The sequence below is a fragment of the Astyanax mexicanus genome, chromosome 19 (genome assembly GCF_023375975.1).
Source record: "Astyanax mexicanus isolate ESR-SI-001 chromosome 19, AstMex3_surface, whole genome shotgun sequence".
NCBI lineage: Eukaryota > Metazoa > Chordata > Actinopteri > Characiformes > Acestrorhamphidae > Astyanax > Astyanax mexicanus.
In genome coordinates, this window is record NC_064426.1 from 14,679,168 (window position 1) to 14,704,565 (window position 25,398).

The 25,398-nt window shown below is 39.1% G+C and overlaps 1 protein-coding gene across 4 annotated transcripts in view; it reads left to right on the plus strand.

The window, feature by feature from the left end:
• si:dkeyp-72e1.9 (syntaxin-binding protein 4) overlaps positions 1-12,114 on the plus strand; it is a 93,500-nt gene extending 81,386 nt beyond the window's left edge. For 3 of the 4 annotated variants that reach the window (XM_049468011.1, XM_022665874.2, XM_022665876.2), the window contains exons 13-22: positions 71-167; positions 379-506; positions 1,199-1,291; positions 1,592-1,657; positions 2,704-2,892; positions 5,233-5,349; positions 6,190-6,239; positions 6,330-6,460; positions 8,006-8,069; positions 9,301-12,114. In XM_049468011.1, the coding sequence (XP_049323968.1) occupies positions 71-167; positions 379-506; positions 1,199-1,291; positions 1,592-1,657; positions 2,704-2,892; positions 5,233-5,349; positions 6,190-6,239; positions 6,330-6,460; positions 8,006-8,069; positions 9,301-9,352 (987 nt within the window). In that variant the 3' untranslated portion in view covers positions 9,353-12,114. The remainder of the gene's footprint in view (positions 1-70; positions 168-378; positions 507-1,198; positions 1,292-1,591; positions 1,658-2,703; positions 2,893-5,232; positions 5,350-6,189; positions 6,240-6,329; positions 6,461-8,005; positions 8,070-9,300) is intronic. The other variant, XM_022665875.2, reaches the window with a different exon arrangement.
• Positions 12,115-25,398: the final 13,284 nt, after the last annotated feature.

Genomic DNA, 25,398 nt, shown 5'->3' on the forward strand with positions numbered 1-25,398 from the left:
TGTACTGTACTGGGTTGTGGTTGGTTATTTCTGGCTTTGTAAGAAGTTAAAGCTGCTGTTGATCTTCCAGGCGCTGTCCTACCTGGGGCTGGACGTGACAGAGGAAAAGGGGAGGCAGCTCAGAGAGAGTCTCTCTACGGACCCCCAGGGGACAGTGTCATATGGAGGTGAGCTCAGTTGGTTTATTATCTAGCAAATCAAGCTTTTCTTAAAAAAAAAAAAACCCTGTTGAGCTTTCTGGCATTGTATTTAACAAGTGTTCCCATCTGTCCAAATAATTCAAATTGGAAACTGCCAAAATAAATAATGAAACATTTTTTTTAATTGTACATGATTTGTGACATTAATAAGAAATCTGTATTTTTCTATGGGAATCAGATTTTGTGGAGGCGACGCGCAGTGTGTACCACGATAAGCTGGAGGAGGCGGGGCTAGCACAGGGGCCCTTCATGTTTTCCTATCATGAAGCAGCAAGTCTGATGGACACCTCTGCCTTCCACTCACCCGTGAGTACAGCATGAAGATTCTGTTCTCAGTGCTGCTCTGAGAGTTTTTTTAGGTGTCCTGTTGGGCTTGCTTTTTTCACTCGATTACAATTAATTCACATGTAATTCTTTGTAAGATTAAAGATATTATGAACATCATATAAATCATGTTGAACTATTATGGGCCACTCATAACTAAGATAAAACGTTGCTTTCATTTTCTTATATTGGGATATTAGAAAGGTTACTACGTTACAAGTGGTAATCTCAGGCCCCAAGTACTGAGAGCTATTGTGGAGGAAGTAGAGCTCCAGTGATGGACAGTGTTTTAGACCAGCCTTATTTATAATAGATGTGGGGTCTTAAAATAAGTCCTTTAAGCGTTACTTAAATGCGCATAGTTGTTGAACTCAATTAATCAGGTAACTTCACAGTACTTCACCCTGTGTAATTTCAGAGTGCTTCAGAATATTCGTTTTCTCAGCAGGAAAAGGAATTCTGAACTTTTTGACTCTAAATTCATTTTCTTCTAATTAAACATAATGTTGATTAATCAGTGATTAAGTACTGAAAAAATTGCATTTTAACCTTTAAAAATCCTGTTCTTTGCATCTGCAGTCTAGTGTGTTCTTTCTCATTCATATACATGATCAGCACAAAGCAGTACAAAGCTGTCAGTCACTGAATGGTGACAGCATGTCTCTTTATTCCAGACCTACGAGTCAGAGTGCAGTTCCAGCAGTGAAGAGTTGGAGCAGTTTCAGTCAGAGATGAAGCAGCTTCAGCTGCAGATGAAGCAGCTCAAGGTGAGCACCATCTGACCCCCTACACTTCTGTAAAACATGTAAAATTATTTGTATTTTTTAATTATTATTAATTTTAACCCCACACTGTAAATGTTGTGATTCATATAAATAATCAAATCCAGGACTTTTTTTTTAAATTAAGACAATAATAGTGTTATATTAAATTCAGATCATAATGAAACATCTCAGTTGTCCTTCTGTTGACTCACGGTTTGAGAGTTGGCATTCCCACACAGTTTATATACCTGTATTTAAGGATGTTTGCTCTGTACTGATGTACTGAGGGACTGATGTCTGCAGGGTTTGTTGAAGGACACTGAGAGCAGTAAGAAGAATCTGGAGGAGGAGCTTCAGAAGACTTCTGAGGTAAAAAAAAAAAAATCCCACTTCTCTGAGCCTTTCTGATACACAGATTATACCTACTTACACACATGGGAAACTTTTGTTTTGCTCCTGAATTTAAAACTTAATATATCAAATCATAAATTAATAAGAATTAACAGTTCTAACAGCAGATTTGTATCTAACTGCAGTTATTGATCAGCAGAGACTTTTATACACTGTTCCTCTCAGCACTCAGAGACCCCGTTCTGTAACTTTACATAGTGTGACATTTTATGGCTGAGGTGCTATGGTTCCTAAACGTTTCCACTTTTTAATAATAATTACACACAGCGGAAGATGAAATATCTATACAGGAAGTTCACTAGTAGACCTTTTGTAGTGGTGTCATGGCATGGTGGGGGGCTAAGTATATCAAAACTGTGATTCTTAAAAAAAAAAAAACATTTTCTTTCAAAATCAAACCAGCGCTGCATGTAAATCTACACAGATTTCTCTCCTGAAAACTATTTATTTGGCTGTGTAAAGCTTAGATTGCAACAGCACAGTTAACAGTAGCACTAGCCGCTGTTAGCAGCACTTAGCGCTAGTAAATGTTGCTTGGCAGCGCTACACTGAGGAAGCCTGAGTAGTCCGGTAACTCAGGGCACTATCAGCTAGCGGTTCATCCCATGTAGCTTTTTTTAACAAGGTAAACATGCAGGCTACAGTCCGATAACACCTCTTAGCGGCAAAAGAGCTAGCGCTGCGGTTAGCGGCCAATGCTAATGCCACTGCACTGGAGAAACTTTACTGAAACTCAACACTGTACAACACTGTACTTCAGCGGCAACTTCTTTAACTCAACTTAACCATGTACTAAGTCTCAGTTTCAGAAGTAAAGAGAAGAATTAGAGGTCTGACAGCTGAAGCGCAGTAATACAGTCATTGCTGAGATCATTTTGACCAGTAACATAATGTTATGGCTAAATGATGTATTCACACACAAAATTGCAGTGGTGCATGTTAAAGTGTGTATTGTTTTAACAGTTTAAGTGAAAGGGAATTATACGCTGTCTGAACTGTTTCAGAAGGCCACGGCGACGGTGGAGGAGAACAAGTCTCTGAAGAATCGGCTGCAGGTGGCCGAGGCCGTGCAGAGACAGACCAACAGTGCGGAGCAGGACTACGAGGAGGTCATCCAGCTTCTGGAGGCTGAAATAAAGGACCTAAAGGACCAACTCGCTGGCAGAAAACGCAGGAGCATGGAGGTCACTAAGGTGATGATTTTGCTCTCCCACTGCCTGTCTGTTATCTACAGTCTGTTACAGCTACAGTGCTGGCCAAAAGTATTGGCACACCTGCAATTCTGTCAGATAACACTCAATTTCTTCCAGAAAATGATTGCAATCACAAATGCTTTGGTATTAATATCTTCATTTATTTTGCTTGCAATAAAAACACACAAAAGAGAATGAAAAAAAAATCAAATCAATTATCAATTTACACAAAACTCCAAAAATGGGCCTGACAAAAGAATTGGCACCCTCAGCCTAATACTTGGTAGCACAACCTTTAGACAAAATAACTGCGAACAACCGCTTCCAGCAACCATCAATGAGTTTCTTACAATGCTCTGCTGGAATTTTACACCATTCTTCTTTGGCAAACTGCTCCAGGTCCTGAGATTTGAAGGGTGCCTTCTCCAAACTGCCATTTTGAGATCTCTCCACAGGTCTTCTATGGGATTCAGGTCTGGCCACTTTAGAAGTCTCTAGTGCTTTCTCTCAAACCATTTTCTAGTGCTTTTTGAAGTGTGTTTTGGGTCATTGTCCTGCTGGAAGACCCATGACCTCTGAGGGAGACCCAGCTTTCTCACACTGGGCCCCACATTATGCTGCAAAATTTGTTGGTAGTCTTCAGACTTCATAATGCCATGCACACGGTCAAGCAGTCCAGTGCCAGAGGCAGCAAAGCAACCCCAAAACATCAGGGAACCTCCGCCATGCTTGACTGTAGGGACCACGTTCTTTTCTTTGAAGGCCTCGTTTTTTTTTTCCCGTAAACTCTATGTTGATGCCTTTTCCCAAAAAGCTCTACTTTTGTCTCATCTGACCAGAGATCATTCTTCCAAAACGTTTTTGGCTTTCTCAGGTAAGTTTTGGCAAACTTCAGCCTGGCTTTTTTATGTCTCTGGGTCAGAAATGGGGTCTTCCCAGGTATCCTACCATAGAGTCCCTTTTCATTCAGACGCCGATGGATAGTACGGGTTGACACTGTTGTACCCTCGGACTGCAGGGCAGCTTGAACTTGTTTGGATGTTAGTCGAGGTTCTTTATCCACCATCCGCGCAATCTTATCTCATCAATTTTTCTTTTCCGTCCACATCTAGGGAGGTTAGCCACAGTGCCATAGCTTTGAACTTCTTGATGACACTGCACACAATAGACAAAGGAACATTCAGGTCTTTCGAGATGGACTTGCTTCTCAAGTCCTCAGACAGTTCTTTGGTCTTCTTTCTTTTCTCCATGCTCAATGTGGTGGTACACACAAGGACACAGGACAGAGGTTGAGTCAACTTTAATCCATTTTAACTGGCTGTAAGTGTGATTTAGTTATTGCCACCACCTGTTATGTGCCACAGGTAAGTAACTGGTGCTGTTAATTACCCAAATTAAAGAAGCATCACATGATTTTTCAAAAGGTGCCAATACATTTGTCCACCCCCTTTTTTATGTTTGGTGTGGAATTATATCCAATTTGGCTTTTTGACAATTATTTTTTGTGGTTTTCCATTAAAGACAAATTGAATGTTTTGAACATTTTAATATCAAAGCATTTGTAATTGCAATCATTTTTTGGGAGAAATGGAGCATTATCTGACAGAATTGCAGGGGTGCCAATATTTGTGTCCAGCACTGTATAAGTATTTACCATTTTTATTTAGACAGTATATAATCCAATAAAGAATTGCGATAAATTGTTGTCATTTTTAGACCATTTTGTGCCAATAATAACATAATAATACAGTTCCAAACTTTTAAAGATGATTTGATTATTTAGAATATGCAGACATTGAAATTGAAATCTAAAAATGTTTAATTATTCTACATTCAGCATACATAAAATAATCATTCATTTTATACAGATAAAATTAATCTTTCTTTTTCTCTGGACATCAACTTTTGTGAAGGCAATTTTGTGAATTAACGGCTCTTCTTGCTTAGAAAAATGTAATGGGTAAAATTAAGGTCAGCAAAACTTGAGATTGTATCCATATATTGTATGATAAGTTGTATATTTTCAAAACTATTTGGAAAGATTCATTCTAATGAATTGCTGACTTAGATATGCAAAATCCATTGTTCACTGAATGCAATTAGATGCTCCAGCAGGTCTTCACTGGACAATAAAAACAGTTACTACAACAAAAACAGGATGAAATGATTTGTTAAGCTGGATTAAAAAAATGAAACACTAATAAAGCAGGTGTTCCAGTACTTTTGTCCATACAGTTTAGGTACATAAGATTAATGCTGAAACTCCAGACTCACAAATCGTTTTAAAGCATTAGTTCTGGGTGTCAGAAGCTGCTGTTAATGAGTCTGTTCTTATGGCAGGAGGAAATGATGGAGCTGAACAAGAGACTCTCTATCATCGACAGTCAGCTCAGACGCTCTGAAGTATCCAGGAAACATCTGGAAATTTCTAATAAGAAGCTGCTGGGCTTTGCTCAGGTATACCTAACACATCTGCACCTGAACACACACACACACACACACTGTATGTGGTTACAAAATTTCTCAATTTTAACTTCATAGCATTAACTTAATGATAATTAATTAATATTTAATAATTTATTGGGATACTTAATAAGTAATAGTAACTCTAAATTGATTAATAGTAATATTTACTGAATAAAGTTACTGAATAATTCAAAGTACATATTCGATCATTCACAGCAGTTACTGAGTAATAAATGTTAGATACTGAATTATTCTTAGCAGTTACTAAATAATTCATAGTAGATACTCAATAATTCATTCATTCGTGAATAATTCATAAGTACTGTATTATTTGTGGTATATACTGCATTTGTAGATACTCAGTAATGCATAGTGGGATACTGACTAATTGACATTTATGATAGTAAATATTTTGTAGTAGATACTGAATAATTCATAATAGATACTGAATAGCATATAGTAGATTCTGGATTATTAACAGAAAATACTCAATTTATTCAAGGTTCTGGGTACTATATAGAATAATTGCTAGAAGATATAAATAATTTCTAATGGATAATAAGGTCTTAATATGTACTGCATTAAACTATGAATAACATTTCCAACAAAAAATATGTTAGCTGTTGAATAATTCGGAGTAAAATATATGTTTAAGTATCTGGACAGCTTTACTAATTTAATTTTCTTAGATGAAATTAATTTAATCCATTACAGACACTTACAGTATATATGAGTGTATAATGTACAAAAATGCACAAACAACAGAAAGAGAAGATTATAAATATGTGTGTAGTGTGTTAAAATTGTAATGTTTCTTTTGCTTTCTGACAGAATGTCCACAAAGTTCTCACCACCACCAGTTTATTAGGCTCAGAAAACGGGTGAGTGTCTAAATCAGCTGTACAGTTTCTGTGATCTTGTGTTGACTGAAATCTGGACTGGTCTGATGTCTCTTCCCTCCTTTTCTACAGGAGCGTCAGATCATCCCCCGCGACAGAGAGCCCGGACACGCCCTCCCCCGTCCCAGACCCCGCACATCAACTGGCCGCTGAGGCCAAAGAGCTGGTGGAGGGAGTCTGCTCACTTTGTGTGCAAGACCATAGTGAGTAGATAAACAAACACATACACACACACACACTAATTACTTTACTGTAGTTAGCTTCATTCAATACAGTTTTGTTGCTGTAAATCTGTTGGAAAACACTATATCAGCACATTAAAGTCTCATTCTCTCATTTTTTCATTCGTTTTAAAATGTCTAGTTGTGGTCTCTAGTATGAATGAATGCCATGTGAGCCATGTTTTGTAGGAAAAAAAGTGCTCAGGTGTTTCTATTTAGCCCTGCTTTAGATCACTGAATTACTGATCTCTGAAGAAAGAGGGGTTTTGGGTTCTTGCTCAGGAATTTTTATGAATGCACCTACCTCAGCTCAGGTTGATGTAGACATGATGCTTTTCCTGATCGACTCGTTTTTCTGAGTATTTCCTATTCTTAGCTATCGCAGACAGTGGAGGCCGAGGAACAGTTTTACATACAGCATGCATATACACCTCAAAGAGACCTATCGTATTTCACAAACAACAAGTGGATTTTAGCGGAAGGAGACCTTTAAAGAAAGATTTAAATCAAAATTCTCTGCTTGATTCAGTGTTTAAGATGAACACATTTAGAGTGACATTTACATTGTAGAGAAACCTATTAACCCAGATTCTTTACAGTGATCATAAACCCAACTTGGCCATGAAAACAACACAATTGTAGTAATTTTATGTACTATCCAATCCCACTAGTGAACCTACACACATAATCTGAGTTTAATATGGAATGATGATGATGGTGAAAAAAAAACAATAATTATTGTGATTTTTTTATTTAATTGCTGAAGGCTTTAGACACTTTTAAAGGTTCATACATCTAATTCTATTCACCACCACCCTGAACAAAAATGTAGAATGATTCTTTTTAATTCAAAACCAAAGAGTTTGTTTACATATTCATTTTTTATACACATCACAAAGTTATTAAATGGATATTCGAGCTAAAAAATTCTTATCCAAAGTATTAGAACCAGCAGGTGAGCTTCTGTACACCAAACAATTTTTTCAAAGAAGTGGCCAAATAATCAGACACATGGGGCAGCTCTGCATGCAACACCAAACTGTTGATCTATTAAGATTGAGTTAAATCATCAGAATTATCAGCATGTTTTATAGGCTTTATATCAGTGTTATTTAAAGCAAGCTGAACTCTGATGTGTTTGGATACACTGACCAGTCTCACAGATGTTAGAACATGTGTCCAACATTTGTTCTGTCAGGATAGTTCCAGCCAGACCGGCAGCTACAAACACACACACTGTGCTGCATTAAATCACACTCAGCATGTTCACTTCCTTATATAACATCCGACGTCACTGAAATACACAGTTAAGATTCATAGCATGTTTATTTTCATTCTGGACAGTAATATTACGACTTAATTCTAGATGTTCTACTGATTATATAAACACTGTAACTGAATCCTAATGATTTGAAAGCTGTACTTTATCTGTGATTAAAACAGTTTCTCACATTATTGAATGCATTGATATTTGAGCAGTGATGTATGTGAATATGTGACAGTGTGTTTATGGGTTTTTTTTTTCAGCTGCAGTGCCGCAGGTCTCTGAGGGGTCCGGTATGACTGGTCCAGTTTTGGAGTGTGCAGTAGAGTAAGTAAGCAGGACAGGGAACACTAAGAGCCCTCAGCCAGACAAGGAGAACATAGGCTTCAGCTCAGTCCACTCACTTCATGTCAGAGTATCTCAGAACTCAGAGAACTCACAGTGAAATTACCTGTCTAAAGAAGTCTCTCTCTCTGATCTGCTCTTATCTGCTTTGACAAAGGTTTATAAACTGCTGTAACTCTCAAGCTGGACGTCAAAAGTCAATAAAAAAGACAAATTGTTTTATAATAAAAATATTTCTAATTAATAACTCACGTGTCACATGTATGTACACATTTAGCTTTAAAAAATGTCATCAGTTCTACTAAGCTTCTTCACTATTTTAGCAAAGTTAAAGTTAATCAGTATTATTGGCCCATTTAAAAGAAAACTATAAAAACACTCAAATCCTACTTCAGAACATCTATATAATAATTAGAATATCATTAAAAAGGTTACTTTATTTTAGTAATTCAGTTTAAAATGCAAAACTCATATATCATATAGATGTATTAAACACAGAGTGATTTATGGTAAGTATTTATTTATTTTATTGTTGATGATTATGACTTACAGCCAATGAAAACCCAAAAGCAGTGTTTTAGAAAATTTAAATACTATTTAAGACCAATTTGTACTTTTGGCAGTTTGGGCAGTGTGCCAAGTCCTGCTGGAAAAAGAAATCCGCATCTCCATTAAAGCAGAGGAAAGAATGAAGTGCTGTAAAATCTCCTGGTAGAAGCTGCGCTGACTTTAGACTTGATAAAACACAGTGGAGAAACAGCAGCAGATGACATTGCTCTCTCATCAGTAAGTTTTGCATTTTATTTGTAAATCAAGGGATCAGAGTCTGGAGGAAGAGTGGAGAGACACACAGTACAAACTGTTTGAGGTCTAGTGTGAAGTTTCCACAATCAGTGATGGTTTGGAGATGCATGTCATCTGCTGGTGTTGATCCACTGTGTTTTATTATCAAGCCCAAAGTCAGGGCAGTGTTTCCACAGAAAATCTTACAGCACTTCTTGCTTCCCTCTGCTGACAATTTTTATGGAGATGTATATTTTATTTTCCAGCAGTCTAAAAGTCTTTATAGGGCAATCCAACTCACAAAACCCGAGCCGGCTGGAAATGAGTCTTTGGAAATGTTTAAATAAAAATAATTCAATAACAAATTCAAGACACATTGTAGATTATACAGTCTCATTAATGTTTGTCTGTTTGTTTGTTTGTTGTTTAGGGTAAATCACTGGCCTCCTGGAGTTCCTGCCAAAGAAAAGCGCTGTCTGTAGAGAACCAGCCAGAACCTGGACAGAGAAACATCTGCTACTGTGAAAATCTCCATCAGAGAGAGACTGAAGCTCTCAGACTGCTTTCTCTCCCTCACAGACAGACTGTGGAAGTGCAGCGTTAGTAAAGGCGTGAGAGCGAGGAGTGCTTTACTGATTAAACCACTCGTTAGTGTGTTTTTAATAAAAACATTGTATATTAATGTATTTAACTTACAGTCTTACATGATCAGTGTACAGAAGCAAAGTCAGAATGCTGAAAGGCCACTTTACCAAAACAGACTGGAAGATTAGGCATGCTTCCATTTAGAACTCCACCAGTCATAAAGGTATTCTCTAAATGAAATGAGGTCCATATTTGTGTCTGCACAGTGAAGAAGCCTCATTTTATATATATGTTTTAACTGGACATTTTAAATTTTAATGTATTTATTTATTGGGTGTTGGCAGTACTTTCTACCTCTACAGGGACTAGACAAGCTGCATGTTTGTGTGTGCATTTACACATATATGTCAGCAATGTGTGCAACTTTAAGTCGCTGAATACATTCATTAGATGGGGTATCTACAAACATTTAGGCCCGGTCCCATTTCACCCCTTTGCCCTACGTCTTTCCCCTACCACTTCTTTTTGAGTGTAGCCCATCCCCTTAGAACAGAGTTACAAGGGAAAGGGGTGAAATCCTCCTCCTAAGAAGTGGGACAAACAACCCTTCAAGCACACGATACGTCATCAAAATGACAGAACATGTGACTTAAATTATTCTGATCTGAAATAAACCAATTTCTTACAGTTATTAGGGTGAATAATCCAAAAAACTGAATTTGCTGAAGTTGTTGGGCAAGACAGGAAAGATTATTCTTATTAAAAATAGAATGCATACACAGGAGGTAATGTGTTACAAGAAACCACTAAAATGTGCAGTATGTGGATCGTCAGTGACAGACTTGGGAACCACCGGTATCTCACAATGACATTTGTCAATGAACAATAAACAAATAAATAATAATAATTAAATAACTAACACTGCTTTATTACCAGGCTACTGGCGCTGGTCTGTAGGCAACACTGTCGGGCTGATGTGATAAAACCAGTGGAGCGATAAATTTTAGTAAGCTAGCTGCTGGTTAACTAGTTGACTTTAGGGCATCGTATATCTTCAGAAAGGGGTAGATGGGAGGTGGTGCAGAAATAATTTTATTATCCTCTATCCTTTTTCTTCCTCTGTGATAAAGAGCTGACATTTTGGGGAGCTTTTATTTTTGTTTTTCCTTTTAAAGTACTATTTAGACTACTAGCGACCATGTTTTTCTCTTTATGAAGAATTTGCCATAAAACAATGAAACTACACATTAAACTATGGTACTATAGCGCTAATCATCACTTTTAACAAGGAAAATACTTACATTTGTGGGTTTCTTTTGGTCGCTTGTTCTGTCATCTTGTCAGTGATTCTCATACCCCCCCTTTGAAGATGTGCCTCTAAAAAAATCTCTGTTTGAAGGGCTAGCAAGCCTCCTTCCCCTCCAGCTTAACAAGAATCAGGGGGTAGGGCCAAGGGGTGAAATGGGCTTGAGCATTACAGTGTCCTCCATATGATTTTAAAGCATTTCTATTGGCCTATACATCATGAAATGTTAATACAATATAAAATAATAACAGCCAGATTCACATTATGCCAAAGGTTTAAAATGTGTGACAGCGACAATTTAAATATATATATATATATATATATATATATATATATATATATATATATATATATATATATATATATATATATATATAGGAAAAAAGGAAATTAAGTGAAATAATAAAGCAGAAAGCAGCACAACGATGGGCCTGGGATGGTTTTGTGTAACAGGAGCGTTCTGACTTTGCTTCAGTCTAGCTGATTTTAAACTCTGTGTACAGTATCAGTCCTCTGAACTCATGTGAACTCATGTGGTGGAGCGTCCTGCAGGCTAAGCAGAGCGGAAGAGCGGTCGCTTATGTTCTGTTAGCTGAGTGCTAGTCTACACTTTAAGTCTCATCATTTGATATGATGCATATATCTAAGAATTCTGAGAAGTGCTCTAATGTTTTGGAGATTTTATATTTTGAATCTTTTATTATAACGCAGAGGGCGTGGCTTGCTTTTGAGTCTGAATGCCGTCGCTGTTTTAGTCTTCTCCTCTTTACCTCTATTATCATCTCATACACTAATACTCCTGCTGGCTACATCTCCTACTGTCAGAGGGGCAAATCCAGGTCCAGAAAAAAACACAGTAAAAATCACCACCACTATTTTGTTACAGCAGTATTGGGACACCTTCTCATTTGTTATTTAATCCCATAACAAGGGTTTCAAAAAGAGTTTGTCCTGCTTTTATTGCAGGGAAGGCTTTCTAATACATTTTGGAGCATTGCTGTGAGGATTTGATTGCTTTCAGCGAAAAGCTAAGCATTAACGAGGTCAGGATGTTGCATAATCACCACCCCAACTCTTCCCAACAGCAGTGCTGGATGTAGCTCCAGCAAACAGTGCAATGTTCAGCCGGACATGCTGTCGGCCCGTCTCACCTGGTGTGTTGGGAGAATGTGTGTGTGTTTAACATTGCAGTTACGTGTGCGATTGATCTTGTTTATATTAATAATTGCACTCGCTCTAATTATACTGATAATAATGTAGTTCTGTAATGTAACTAGATCGCATCATATGTGTGGCCTAAATATCTTTTTTTTTTGTTTAATTTCATTGTTTTTATTAAAGGAAAGAGAAGAATGTTGAGACTAAATGTGTCTTTTTTAAGTCCATAACTATTTTTACTGAGCTCTATCAGCAAGACTACACTAATACTGGCTAATGACACTTTTCTTTTACTTCAGAATATCCTCAGTTCTTTATCTAAAACGTCCTGTTGAGATTCTGGTCCACAACCACATGATTGCTGTAAATTTTTCAGAGGACACTTTATGCTGAATCCCTGAATGACCATCCAGAGCCACTTTCAGATTTCTTATTCTTTTACACATTTGTACAAACTTAAATGTTTCAGAACACCAAATAAATTGAAATATTACAAAAAGACAACATAAAATGCAGTTTGTAAATAAGATCTTAATTAGTGAAAAAGAAATCCAATCAAGCATTTGTATTTGCTTGCAAATAAGTTTTGGCTCCCCTTATGTTTGCGGAATTGTTTTCCGAACATGAGGTTGTGCCAAAGCAACTCAATAGGATTCAGGTCAGGAATTGACAAAAAGCCATTCTAGAGTTCTCACTTATCCGTGTTTTTCTCCAGCCATTCTGATGTGGACTTACTGGTGTGTTTTTGATATTTGTCCTGCTGCATAACCCAAGTGCACTTCAGCTTGAGGTCTTAAATAGTTGGCTGGACATTTTTTGAGTCGTTTTTTGAGTCTCTGAGTAGTTGCCTGAAAGAGGAGCAAATCCCAGCTATGATTTCCGGAACACACAATCATACATTAAAGCAGTGTACTTCACACAGCTGTGTTAACGTTCTGATATGAGGTGCAGTATAGTTAATTCTGCTGCACTGATACGGTAAAAAGCTGTAGTGTAGCTCTAGCGCTGATAGTCCACTTATTTTTGATTTGGTAATTTTTGTCAAAATGAGTTAAACCTGTAAAGTTTAGATTGAGCTCCCTGATGTGATGTGTCTCTCACATTTTTATTTTCATGTTCTAATATTGCCTATTTTAAGCAGCAGTGATATATTTAAATTTTAAGTTTAAGGCTGCTATCATGTGGACTGTTACAGTTTTCGTGGACAGTTGGTTGTTCAACAGTAACTGGATAATTTTCCTTCATTTTGTTTTTACTACGTAATAGAAGGTATGGAAAAACTAAAATTACTACTAAAAATAATGAAAACTAAACTAAAACAAAGTATTAAAACAAAATAAAATAAAAATATAATGAGACATTCAAAACTATTATTACCTGGACACACAGTACCTTGAGTAAGATCTCTAACCATCGCAATCTTTAAATGAAGTCACAATATTTTGTGACGAAAACTATGTTTTCGTAGACCCCAGGTCAATTTCACACCAGATTTCTGTCTTAAAGTACAACCTCCAAACTAAGACACCAGTGTAACTAAACAGTGAGATCTCCATATACAGTCACAGCAGCAGTTCAGGACTGTTTGGATCATGTGATGTTTATAAAATCTAGTTGAGTTTATTGAGCTGATTTTTGCTGTTCTTTGTGGTGTGAAATAAATGGACAGCGTTGAATGCAGCTTTTTTGTGTGTGAATGAAACTCAGGCTGTGACCGAAATGGCTCCCTATTTACTAGTTAGGGCACTATTGAGTATGTCAGCCCTTTTTTTTGAGTGTCCGAATCTTAAGGGGGAATTGGAACATGTTTTTGAGGGCACTAAAAACTCCCATAATGCATCATGATTTATGGTAAACTTCGCTGCTTACTAAGCGAGCTGAATGTGTCCCAAAATGCATTGCTGGTCTCGCTACTAAGCGACAGACGGAAACGGAGCGGACAGCGAACCACCAGGGTTGCCAGATTGTTACAGTGGGATTCAGATAAAACCAATTCACTGGGTAAAACGTGTTTCAAATCCGCCAAAATACTGAGTAAACCACCCAAACAGCTGATGTTCATAACATTAACAATATTGCAGGATTTATTCCAAACATGATCTTAACTAAAATACCTTAAATATCTTAAATATCATTAATTACAAAAAACGATATTTAATTAAGTTTATCTGCATGTTTGTATTCTGTGTTTTGTGCCTTGTATCATTGGACACACAAACCAAAAAGTAAAAACAGTACATAAAAACAACCTTGCAAGCAATGAAAGAAATACTCACATTTAATAACGAACATAAACACAGCTTCAAATTTCCATCAGCAGGAGCTTGGTCTCTGCCTGGTTAGATATCTAACTATAACACTGCCGAGTTAAATTTACAAACTCCTAACACTTGGTAATTTTGTTCACGCGTCAAATCACAGCGTTTCCTCCAGACAACTTCAGACACAACTCGACATTTGGCATGAAACCACCTAAGCTGTGGTTTGTGAGCCGGTGTACGCTGTTAATTTCAGGCTTTGTGAGGATTATCTTTTAAACAGTAAATATAACAGGCAGAGAAATTACTTCATGATCAGCTCAGAGCTTCACTAACTTTAATTTAGAGCTCAGTTCAGTGTCTTTATGGAGTTTTAAACGCGTCTAAACCCCTCTCTCACCTGTGTGTGTTTATGCGACAGGTGCTGGCGCATGATAATGATGAGGTAGTGTCCGAATTCACTCCTGTTTTACCACTAATTAGTGAACTAAATAGTGTCTCCCTACATAGCGCAACACTAATGAGGGAGTAGGGAGCCAAATTACTGTTGGTGACCTAAAAATGGTATTATGAGCTTTTACATATAGACATATAGACATGGAGCAGATATATTCCATCAGTGAATCCATTCCTTAATAAAGTATGCAAATCAGTACATCAGTAATGGATTCCATGTAGCAATGTAATAATGTAAACAATTCACTTGTTTCTAAATTGATATTTTACCTTTTATAATACAAAGGAACACATTATTAAAAGAAATGCTAATAAATATTAGTCCTAAGGGGCCTACACTATTAATACTCTTGAATTGATACTTTTTTTTATCAGTCCAGTCCTGATCAGTTCAGTTCATTTCAGTCCTCCCCACATTTTCTCTCTCTCTCTCTCTCCAGCTCAACCATCTCTTCTACCCCTTCTAAATAATAAATTACAACAGAATACTTGAGATTTAAACAAATTCTAACAACTGACAATTCCCACACTGACCCTCCTCCTCGCGCCGCAAAACCAGCAAGCTGATTGGCTGTTTCTCCTGAAAGGCGGGACTTTCTCCTTGATCCAGCTCCAATATTGGTTAAGAGATTTCCCGTTCACACAGCGCCTGTCTCCTAATGTTTGTTAATAGAAAACGGGAATTTTACGGGGAAATACTAATACGGGAGAAGGGGGGAATGAGCAGTAAAATAGGGTAGTTTCCCGGCCAAAACGGGAGACTTGACAGGTATGGAGTTATTCCTTGATATTTAAAGGGGTGTGGCGATGTGGTGATTGACAGCTGAGGGGAAGTTGATTGACAGGTCGCCTGAGAGCGTGAACGCGCAGTCGTGGAGCTCACCGTCTGAACTTTCTGACATAAGACTTTATTGTTAAAAATGACATTTCTGAAGTAAAGCAGTGGTTTGTTCAGCAGTTAACTGTTGTAAAACAGACTCAGGGAAACGTTCTCTTTCCCTCCATCCAAGTTCATTAGTATTCATACTTTAATCTACTCCCTAATTTCAGTATCTAGGTTAGGTGTTTAACCTGGCGTTAGGTACTTAACACTATAGCTAACTAGTTAACTAGGTTAACCAACTCAGGTTAGTTGAGTAACTTGTTTAGTGAGAATGATGGTGAAACGTAAAGAGTAATAAAGGGCGAGTATTAAAATATTTCACGATGATTTCACGAGGGGGAGGGCGGGCCCGCCTCCCACCTCTGCCGCGCCAGTTCTGGCTCCAATTGGCCTGTACTGCGCAAGCACACGCAGGATGGCAACTTAAATTTCTGCCATATTTTGGCTTCAAAACGTCGTAATGAGATGTAGTAATGAATGTGGGTGTCCTGTGCATACTTATATACAGTCAATAGGATGAAAGGCTGGTCAGCTTTAAACAGTATAGAACTGTAATGAATGAACAGTGTTTGTATGCTTTTATCAGACAGTTTAATGACTATTCATAATTTACAATATTCCTGACATTACAGACACAGTAAACTTAATGAAGGTCTTTTTTACCACACAGGTTCCAGATATAGACTGAAGGAATGAACGGTGTGCTTTGGAACTTGAAGGTTTCTTCAGTTCAGACTCTGGACTGTAATCCAGGTCGTTTGAGGTGTAGCACTGATGGTGTTTAGCTGTAGGGAGGCGTGTTTAGCAGACACTTCTGAGCTCCTCTGATACAGAAATACAGGATTTGTCACTCAGGCTCAGATCCCTGCCTGCTAACCGACAGCTAATGAGGCTTCTGGGATTTTCTCCTTAAACTTGTTCTGCAGAGGAGAGAGAACTGCACATCGCTTTCAAGCCTAATATAACAACACCTGAGATACTGCAGGTCCTGGAGACCCTCTGCCTACACTTTTTAGTGCTTTTGCTGCTCATAAAACACCTGATCCTACTAATCAGCTCATTAACACACAGTTATAGAGTTAAAGTGGGTGTGTTAAAGCAGGAAATCTGCTAAAATGTTCAGGACAGTTGACAATCCAGGACCAGGGTTAAGAAACACTTTCCTATCAGACACACAGCTAGCTTTTACATTGTTTTGTAAGACTGATGCTCAAATAAACACAAACAAGTACTTTGCCACATCATGTCTTTTACCTGCATGTATTCCTCCACCATTTTAATGATATGTAATTTTAAAACTAAGGCCTAGAATATTCTAATATTTTTTTTAGGCAGTGTATTAATAATCATCAAGTAAGTAAATGTTTATGGTCCCTTGTGAAAAAATGGGTCTGTACTTAAGTTATGTTATTTTGGACCTACTAATTTGTACTTCATTTGTAAAGTGACAAATTAGCATGAAATCTATACTGAGCGTACTAGTCATATGTTATTTTTGCCACTATTCAATACAATTGAAATATATTTGTGTGAGCTGTCAAACTGAACATTAAAATTAAAAAATAAAATATGGATTTAACATCACATTCATATTAAAGACTGTATATAAACTGTCAAAAACTATGTAATTTCTGCAATGATAAGCTGTTAAAGTTGTTAAAATTTTACCTACACTAAACTAACTAATGTAAACTTTGTAAGTGTAATTTTAACACGTAAAAATGTTCATTATCACAGTTTTAATTTGTCAACACAAAATTAATATTTTGGCTGCAAATTTCACTAAAGTACAGCTTTATTGCAGAAATATCGGCTCCTAGTTTCATAAAAATAATAACTAAGCATATATTTTTATTAAGTACATCTTCAGTACAAAATTAGCACAGCTAAATAAAGTATACTTTTTCAAAGTATTCAGAAAAAAAATATGTAAATAAGTATAAAAGGAATACTTTATTTTATTCAGCATATAGTTTAAGTGCACTATTATTATATTTAAACACCACCTTTTTTACAAGGGGTTTGAGCTTTCAGTGATTTAGATCATTCCTCAATACACTAGAAGCTCTCACAGCACCAGGGATGATCCTCAGGGTGCTGAGTGAAGATGGCACTGTTATGTCACTGCTGTTGTTTTGAGTGCAGGTGTGTGTCTGTCTGCTGGAGGTCAGATGCAGCAGACCTGTCTGAGAGTGAAGTGTACAGATGTGTTCAGCCATACGGATTTAAAAACAGTGCAGCACAGGCTGTTGAGTCCGCAGCAGGATTACACAAGCAGTGAAGAACAGGTACACCACTCTGCTAAAGTTTGGGGACACCTTGTTTACATTGACAGCGGTGTGAAGAAGTCTTCTTCATGATTTATTATTTTTGCATGTTTTTTACTCTTAAATGTTGTAGGTCATCAAACAAATTTACATATTAGTCAAATACAACACAAGTAAACACAAAATGCAGTTTGTTTTATTATGTTTTTATTATTAAAGCTCACCTTCCGTCGTTTTTTCTTTCATTTTAAAATGTCTAGTTGTGGTCTCTAGTATGAATGAATGACATGTGAGCCGTTTTTGTAAAAAAAAAGTGCTCAGGTGTCTCTGTATAGCTTTTTTTTAATGGACTGTTTTAGGGGTGTGTCCAAAATGACCGGATTCCAGCTTTGCTCATGGATATTCATACATGCAAACAGCATGCAAATATCTCTCCTCTGATTGGCTAGGAGCACTGCGACGCCCCTCCACCGCTCTGCCGCTCACTGCCTCCCACCTCCTAACTGATGAGCGGTGATGTTGCGTCGGTGATGTTGCGTCGCTTCAGCTCCGCCTCTGGGAGTTTCTCGAGCCAAGGTGGGCTGGTCTGTGAGTTTCTGCCTACGTAGGCAGAAAGATAATTCAAAATTCACCCGTTTTTCGGAGGGGGGGAGGGGGGATTTCTTTGCTTAGCTCCTGCAGACAATGGGGGCTGCAAAACAGTTTAATGTGCAGGTGTACACATTCAACTCGGAGAGACCTACTGTATTCCACAAAAAACAAGAAAAATCGGATTTTCGCGGAAGGTGAGCTTTAAGGGAGAAAAAAAATCCAAACCTATATGACCCTGTGTGAAAAAACACCCTTAGCAGCAACAACTGAACCAAGCATTAGCAGTAACTTGCATTCTCCTTCAGGATCTTTTGGTAGACAGCAGAATTCGTAGTTCCATTTATCACACCAAGTCTTCCAGGTCCTGAAGCAGCAAAACAGCCCCAGACCATCACACTACCACCACTGTAGGTATAATGTTCTTTTTCTGGAATGCAGTGTTTCACACACCTTCCAAAATGTTCAACTTTTTTCTCGTCAGTCCTTAGAGTATTTTCCCAAAAGTCTTGGGAATCATCAAGATGTTTTCTTTTAAAGTTGAGACGAGCTGTTTTGTTCTTTTTGCTCAGCAGTGGTTTTCGTCTAGGAACTCTGCCATGTAGGCCATTTTTGTCCAGTCTTTTTCTGATGGTGGCGTCATGAACACTTACCTCAACAAAGTCAAGTGAGCTCTGCAGTTGTTTGGATGTTGTTGTGGGGTATTTGGTGATCTCTGGGATGAGTTGTCACTGTGCTCTTGGGGTCATTTTGGTCGGCAGGCCACTCTTGGGAAGGTTCATTACTGTTCTTAATTTTTTTTTCTTTTGTGAATAATGGCTGTCACTGTGGTTCGAAAAACTTCAGAAATGGCTTTATAACCATTTCCAGACTTATACCCTCTCAAAAAAAACGTACAGCAGGAAAAATGAGCCGTGGATACAGCTGCTCCAGGACAAACACGTTCTTTTGGTGAATTAGAACTAACCTAGAGTACTGTGCCTGAAGTTGCTGCTGATGGTATAAAAAACACAATAGCAGCACTAGTATGGAGATGAAATGAATCTGTTTATTCATTTTATCTTTATCCTGGAAAGGCTTCCCGCCGAATGAACCACCTGCTGAATTGTCAACACGCCAATGTCAGACGCATGTGTTACAGGTCACAGGCCTGAGACCCATAGACAGATGATAATCCTGAAAAACAGGTTAAAAAGCAAGAGACCAAAACCATGACTGGTGTCCACGAATGCCTCTCTGGTCTGAGGTTTATTTAAACATGTTTTTTTTAAGAAATCTAATTTTCTTTTTCTGTTCACAAATCACAGTATAATGTAGGTACAATCAGTCCACAAATATGTATACAAAAAAAACAACATACAGAAAGATATTTAGCTTTCTCCTTCTATTTGATATCCCCTTCATCCACAAACAGCTTTACAAATGTTTACCATTATTAGAGGTAATTTACCAAAAAAATTTATACTGTTTATATATATATACTCTGACACACTCTTGCCTGTACATGAAATGTACCAAACATTAGAGGTTCGCTTGTAAACTAACTAACAGAGAAATGAACAGACAGAGAAACACAACAAATTGCAAAGTCATTCACTGCTATGATTATAATATTAGAAAACACGTTAATATGCAGTTAAATGGACAACAATTACATGGTAACACTCTAAAAACAGCTTAGAACCTTTTAATTTTAAGTATTTTTAAGGGAGCTAACATAATTAAAACACAATTAACTCAAACAAAACTAATCAGATCGGCCATTTTACACTCAGCTGCCATTTTACACTTATCTCTGCATCTCCACCAAATAAACATTTATCCAACTTACAACTCAATCTAGGAGACTAAATATGAAATAATATTATCTAGTAACTGGTTTAAAGTTATTTTAGTGCATTTTGAATACATAACTCACCTGAAAAACAGGTTAAAAAGCAAGAGACCAAAACCATGACTGGTGTCCACGAATGCCTCTCTGGTCTGAGGGGGAAATCATGGCTACCTCAGATAGTCACAGCTTAGTCATAGAATAATCAGCTCTACACTGCCACCTACTGGCAGAAACAAGGAATAGCAGATCAATTTAACTTATTAATGCTTAGAATGAAAGCATATTAAAGCAATGAGTGTTACTTGGCAGATTTGATTAATTAAATAAACAAATATATATTAAATGATATTAACACAAATGTGACCACACTTTGTGGGTGTCACACGCTCCCGGACAAAACAAAATGGCTCCTGACATTACCAAAACAAATCTCTAGCTTTTAATTTTTTACATAAATAACCAAGCATGTTTTAGAACCATTTACCACTTCTAGGACATTAACACAGGTATTGGATAGAATGGAGTTGAAGTAGAGTGAAATGTTGGGTGTGGAATGTAAAAGGGAGGGATTCCCCAAACTGGTGTGTGTGTGGCCCCAAAAGCTCCTATGGTGTTAAGTGGTGTGTGTGGCCTAAGCTCAGGCTGGCCTAAAATGGGGTAGGTAAATCTGTGTGTTGGTCTCCTATCTCGGTAGGATCTCCTAAGTATCTGAGACTGAATGTCAGTGGTGGGGGTCAGAGTAGGACTGGGAGGACTATGCACCACTGCAGGGTCACTGACTTGCTCAGGCTCACTCTCATCGTCCATCAGTCTTGAATCTGCTAGGGAATGTTCTGCATCAATTTCTTCCCCAAGATGGTCTATTCTATTAATTTCCTCCGTAGGTGTCATGCTTTGGGTAAGTTCTTCCTCTCTTTCAGGGTTGTTTTGTATGGAGCTTCCATCAGGAATGCAGGTAAGTATGGTTCTTTTTTTCTTTTCTCCCACAGGTGTGACCTGGACTGGAGTTTTTGGATGAGTGCCGATAGGGACTTGACTTTTCTGCTTTCCACAGGTTTCCGGTCAGGTATTCCTTGCTCTTTTCTTACAGGTATTCTCAACCAATATGTAGGCCTCTCATCATCATCATCATCAGTGTTACTGTTTGAGGTCTGTTCTATAGGGATCTCAGGCTTTTGCCGTCTACTTCGCTTCCCTTTTTGAGATGGCTCTGTACTCTGGGGTTAGAGGTATGTCTGCAGGTAAATAATTCACCAAGTGCAGAAGGTTTCGGTGTAGAATAGGGTTGTCATGCAGTTGTTCTTTTACCACATGAACTGTCTTTTCCCAGTACGATCTTAACTTTCCAGGGCCTCCTCTCTCACTCAGATTTCTCACCAGCACACGGTCACCTGGCTGTAAGACCGCTCCCCTCATATGTTGGTCATAGTACTTTTTTCCCTGTGCACTTGATCGTTTTCCGTTTTCAGATGCAATGCGGTAGGCCTCAATCATCCTCTCTTTCCATTTCTCAGCATAACTCTTTGGGGTTCAAGTCTCTTCATCTTTTTCCAGATGGAAGAGGATGTCAACTGGGAGACGTGGATGCCGCCCATATAACAGAAAGAATGGGGAATACCCAGTCGCTTCATGCCGCGTACAATTATAGGCATGTACGATTTGCGGTAGATGTTCTTTCCATTGAGCTTTCTCCTTCTCCTCAAGCGTTCTCAGCATTTGTAGGAGTGTTCTGTTAAATCTTTCAGCTGGGTTGCCTTGTGGATGGTAAACACTTGTTCTTGAATGCCCCATTCCTTCGAACTCACGACCTTGATCGTGGTGCAACCTGGAGGGAAATCCAAATCTGAGGATAAAATCATTGAAGATTCTCTCAGCAGCTGTTTTTGCGGACTTGTCTTTGGTTGCATACACCTGCGCGAACCTCGTGAAGTGGTCTACAATGACAAGTACATACTCAAAGCCACCCTTACTTGGCTCCAAGTGGAGAAATCAATGGACACAAGCTCGAAAGGTGAGGTGGTGATTATGCTACCCATTGGTGCTCTTACGTGTGTTGCTGGTTTCTTTTGTTTTATACAGGGGCAAAGTCTAGTCACATATGCCTCAACTTCCTTTTTCATGAAAGGCCAATAATAGCGCTCTCTAGCCAGATTAAGGACTCTCTCTGTGCCCACATGCCCCATGTCAAAATGCAAGTGTTTGAGGACCATCTGTTTGTACTGAGCTGGAAGTACAAGCTGACGTCTATGACTGGTTCTGCGAAATAAAAAAACATTCTCAAGGCAGAGTTTGTTCCATTCATGCATCATTCGTTTTACTGCACCACCCGCTTCTCGCTTCATGTCATTGGTCAGTACTTGGCTTGTTTCTCTAAGTCTTAATACTGGGCCAATATCTGGGTCTGACCGTTGGGCTTTTGCTAGTTCATCATGGTCGATTGCTGACAGAAGTTTCATGCCACTCTGTTCAGATGAGTCAACTGTGGACAGGTCAAGTACAGCAATCCATGCAACATCTTGGTTCTGTGCAGCATTGCCACCTTCCCATGCTGCATTAACAGCTTCTCTTGTCAGTTCTTCTGTGCACTCAGAGACATATCTGTCTACATCAAGAGGACACCGTGACAATGTGTCAGCATCCACATTCACTTTGCCTGGTCGGTACTTGATGTTAAATCTAAAGTCAGACAGCTCACCGATCCATCTATGACCCACAGCGTTTAACTTAGCAGTGCTCAGGACGTAAGTTAATGGATTATTGTCCGTATACACGGTGAAATGCACGGCATAGAACAAATAATCCCGGAACTTATCGCAGATAGCCCACTTTAGGGCTAGAAACTCAAGCTTCCCTGAGTGAAGCTTGTAGTTCCGCTCCGCCGGAGTGAGGGTTCTCGAGCCATACCCAATAACTCTCATTCTACCCTCCTGACGCTGGTAGAGGACCGCCCCAAGGCCTTTCTCTGATGCATCAGTGTGGAGTGTGAAGGGCAGTCTGAAGTCTGGGTAGGCCAGCACAGGTGGATTAGTTAACGTGTTGATCAGTCTTTCCAAGATTTGCTGGTGATCTTCAGTCCATTGGATCGAGGGTCCGTGAAGGCAACTGGGCGCCTCTTTTAATCTCGCTCTTAGTCTTACTTGATTGTGCAGCCACTTTCTTGTCACCCACTTGCAGCAGCTCATATAGTGGAGCGAGCCGGGAGAAGTCCTGTATGTATGAACGGTAATAGCTCAGGAAGCCAAGAAGTCTGCGAATATCGCCAACTGTACTAGGTGTTTTATCTCACAAGGCAGTAACAGCCTCAATGTCTTTGGGATCAATGCAAACACCCTCAGCTGATACCAGCCGCCCTACATACCTGACTTCTCGCTTAAATAGCTCGCATTTGGTAGGTCTCAACTTCACACCATGATTTTGCAAGGCTCTTAGAACTTTCCTTAAGACTTCCAAATGGTCTTCAAATGTCTGAGCATAACAGAGAATGTCATCTAGATAGGGAATGCAGCATTCATCACGAAGCTCATCAAGCATTCCTTCCATACTCCTCTGAAAGGCTGCTGGGGCATTAGTCAGGCCAAAAGGGATCCGTAGCCATTCATGTAGGCCCCATGGTGTAATGAAGGCTGTCAAATTACGTGACCCCTCGGCCATGAACCCCTGATGGTATGCCTTTCCCTGGTCAAGGATTGAAAACCAGGAATACCCTCCCAGGGTATCAAGGAGATCCTGGATCCGGGGAAGAGGGTGCCTGTCAGGAACGGTTTTCTGATTTAGGAGCCGGTAATCAATGCACAGTCTGAGCGTGCCATCTTTCTTCCTTACACACACAACTGGTGCAGAATAAGGAGACTTAGATTTTACTATCCATCCACGGGCTAGGAGATCTTGGATGTACTGCTTCACCTCCTGATGAAGTGGCTTTGGGATGGATGTGTATGGCCGCTGGACAGGGATGTCATCTTTTAATGTGATGGAGAGCTGGAGACTTGGAATACAACCCATATCATGGTCATCACGAGCAAAAACACTGGATTCCTCATATAGCATTTCCCTTACTATCTTTTGTTGCTCCTCAGTGAGGTGGCTAATGTCAACAGGGGGATTCCATCGACTCTGCAACTCTTTTTGATCGGCTGCAGGAATTGGTTCTGGTTCTAGTTTGTTCACATCAGACATAGGAAGCTGTTTGGCTGGCTCTGGGTGGTCTGTATGTATTACAGCTGCTATGGGCTGGACACATCCTAGTGCTGTTTGGCGGGGCAGAGTGACATCATGTTTGTTGTGATTGCCTATGGAAACATTGACAAATGAACTCTTTGCAGAGCAGACCTCCATTAATCCATCTCCCAAATTTAGCTTTTCTAGTTGTGTGCTCTCTTGACTTGGCTCAAACAGCACAACCAAGACTGGAGACTGAGGAGTGTCTGGTAGTTTACATTTCACATGAGCTACTTGTCCTGCTCGAATGACAACATCCCGCTGGCCCACCTTCACCAGGGCAGGGATTACCCTTTCAGTTCTCTGTGTCTGAATAAGATTGATAATAGCATTAGCCTTGTCATCTTCTATTTCCATGGCTCCACTCAACAGGTTAGCAATTGTAGCCAGGATCTTTGCTCCACTCTGGTGCCCCTTTATCAGCTGCTCTAGAACATTGAATCCAAGGATTGGGCGTTCCAATTGCCTGCTGCCCACCAAAAATGGCACTTGTATTGACAGATTTGGGTCACTATTGCCAGACAGATTTACAGTCACCTCAACCCAGCCATCAAAAGGAACTGTATCTCCATTAACAGCCAGCACATTTAGGGGTTGAGTGCCCATTAGCTCACTGAGTGGTCAAACTGTGTGATCAGGCAAATACATCCTCCTCCAACTGCGATCCAGGATACTCACTTGTGCTCCTGTATCGAGAAGAACACAGGCAGCATATCCATTCATGTAGCACTTCAGCAAGCACTTACTACCCACCAACTCAGCAACCTTGTCATCAGTAGAATTGGCCATACCGGAAACATGGTGTGAAACTGTACAGCTGGTACTGGCATGGTTGATCTCAGGCTTGCTAAACTCTTTCTGGTGCTGCAGGCGTGGTTTGGTCTGTTGCAAGGGCTGGATACAGTTTTCTCCTCTGGCCTGCTTCTTTAAACACTCTACAGCCCTGTGACCTTCTTCTCCGCAAGCAAAACAGTG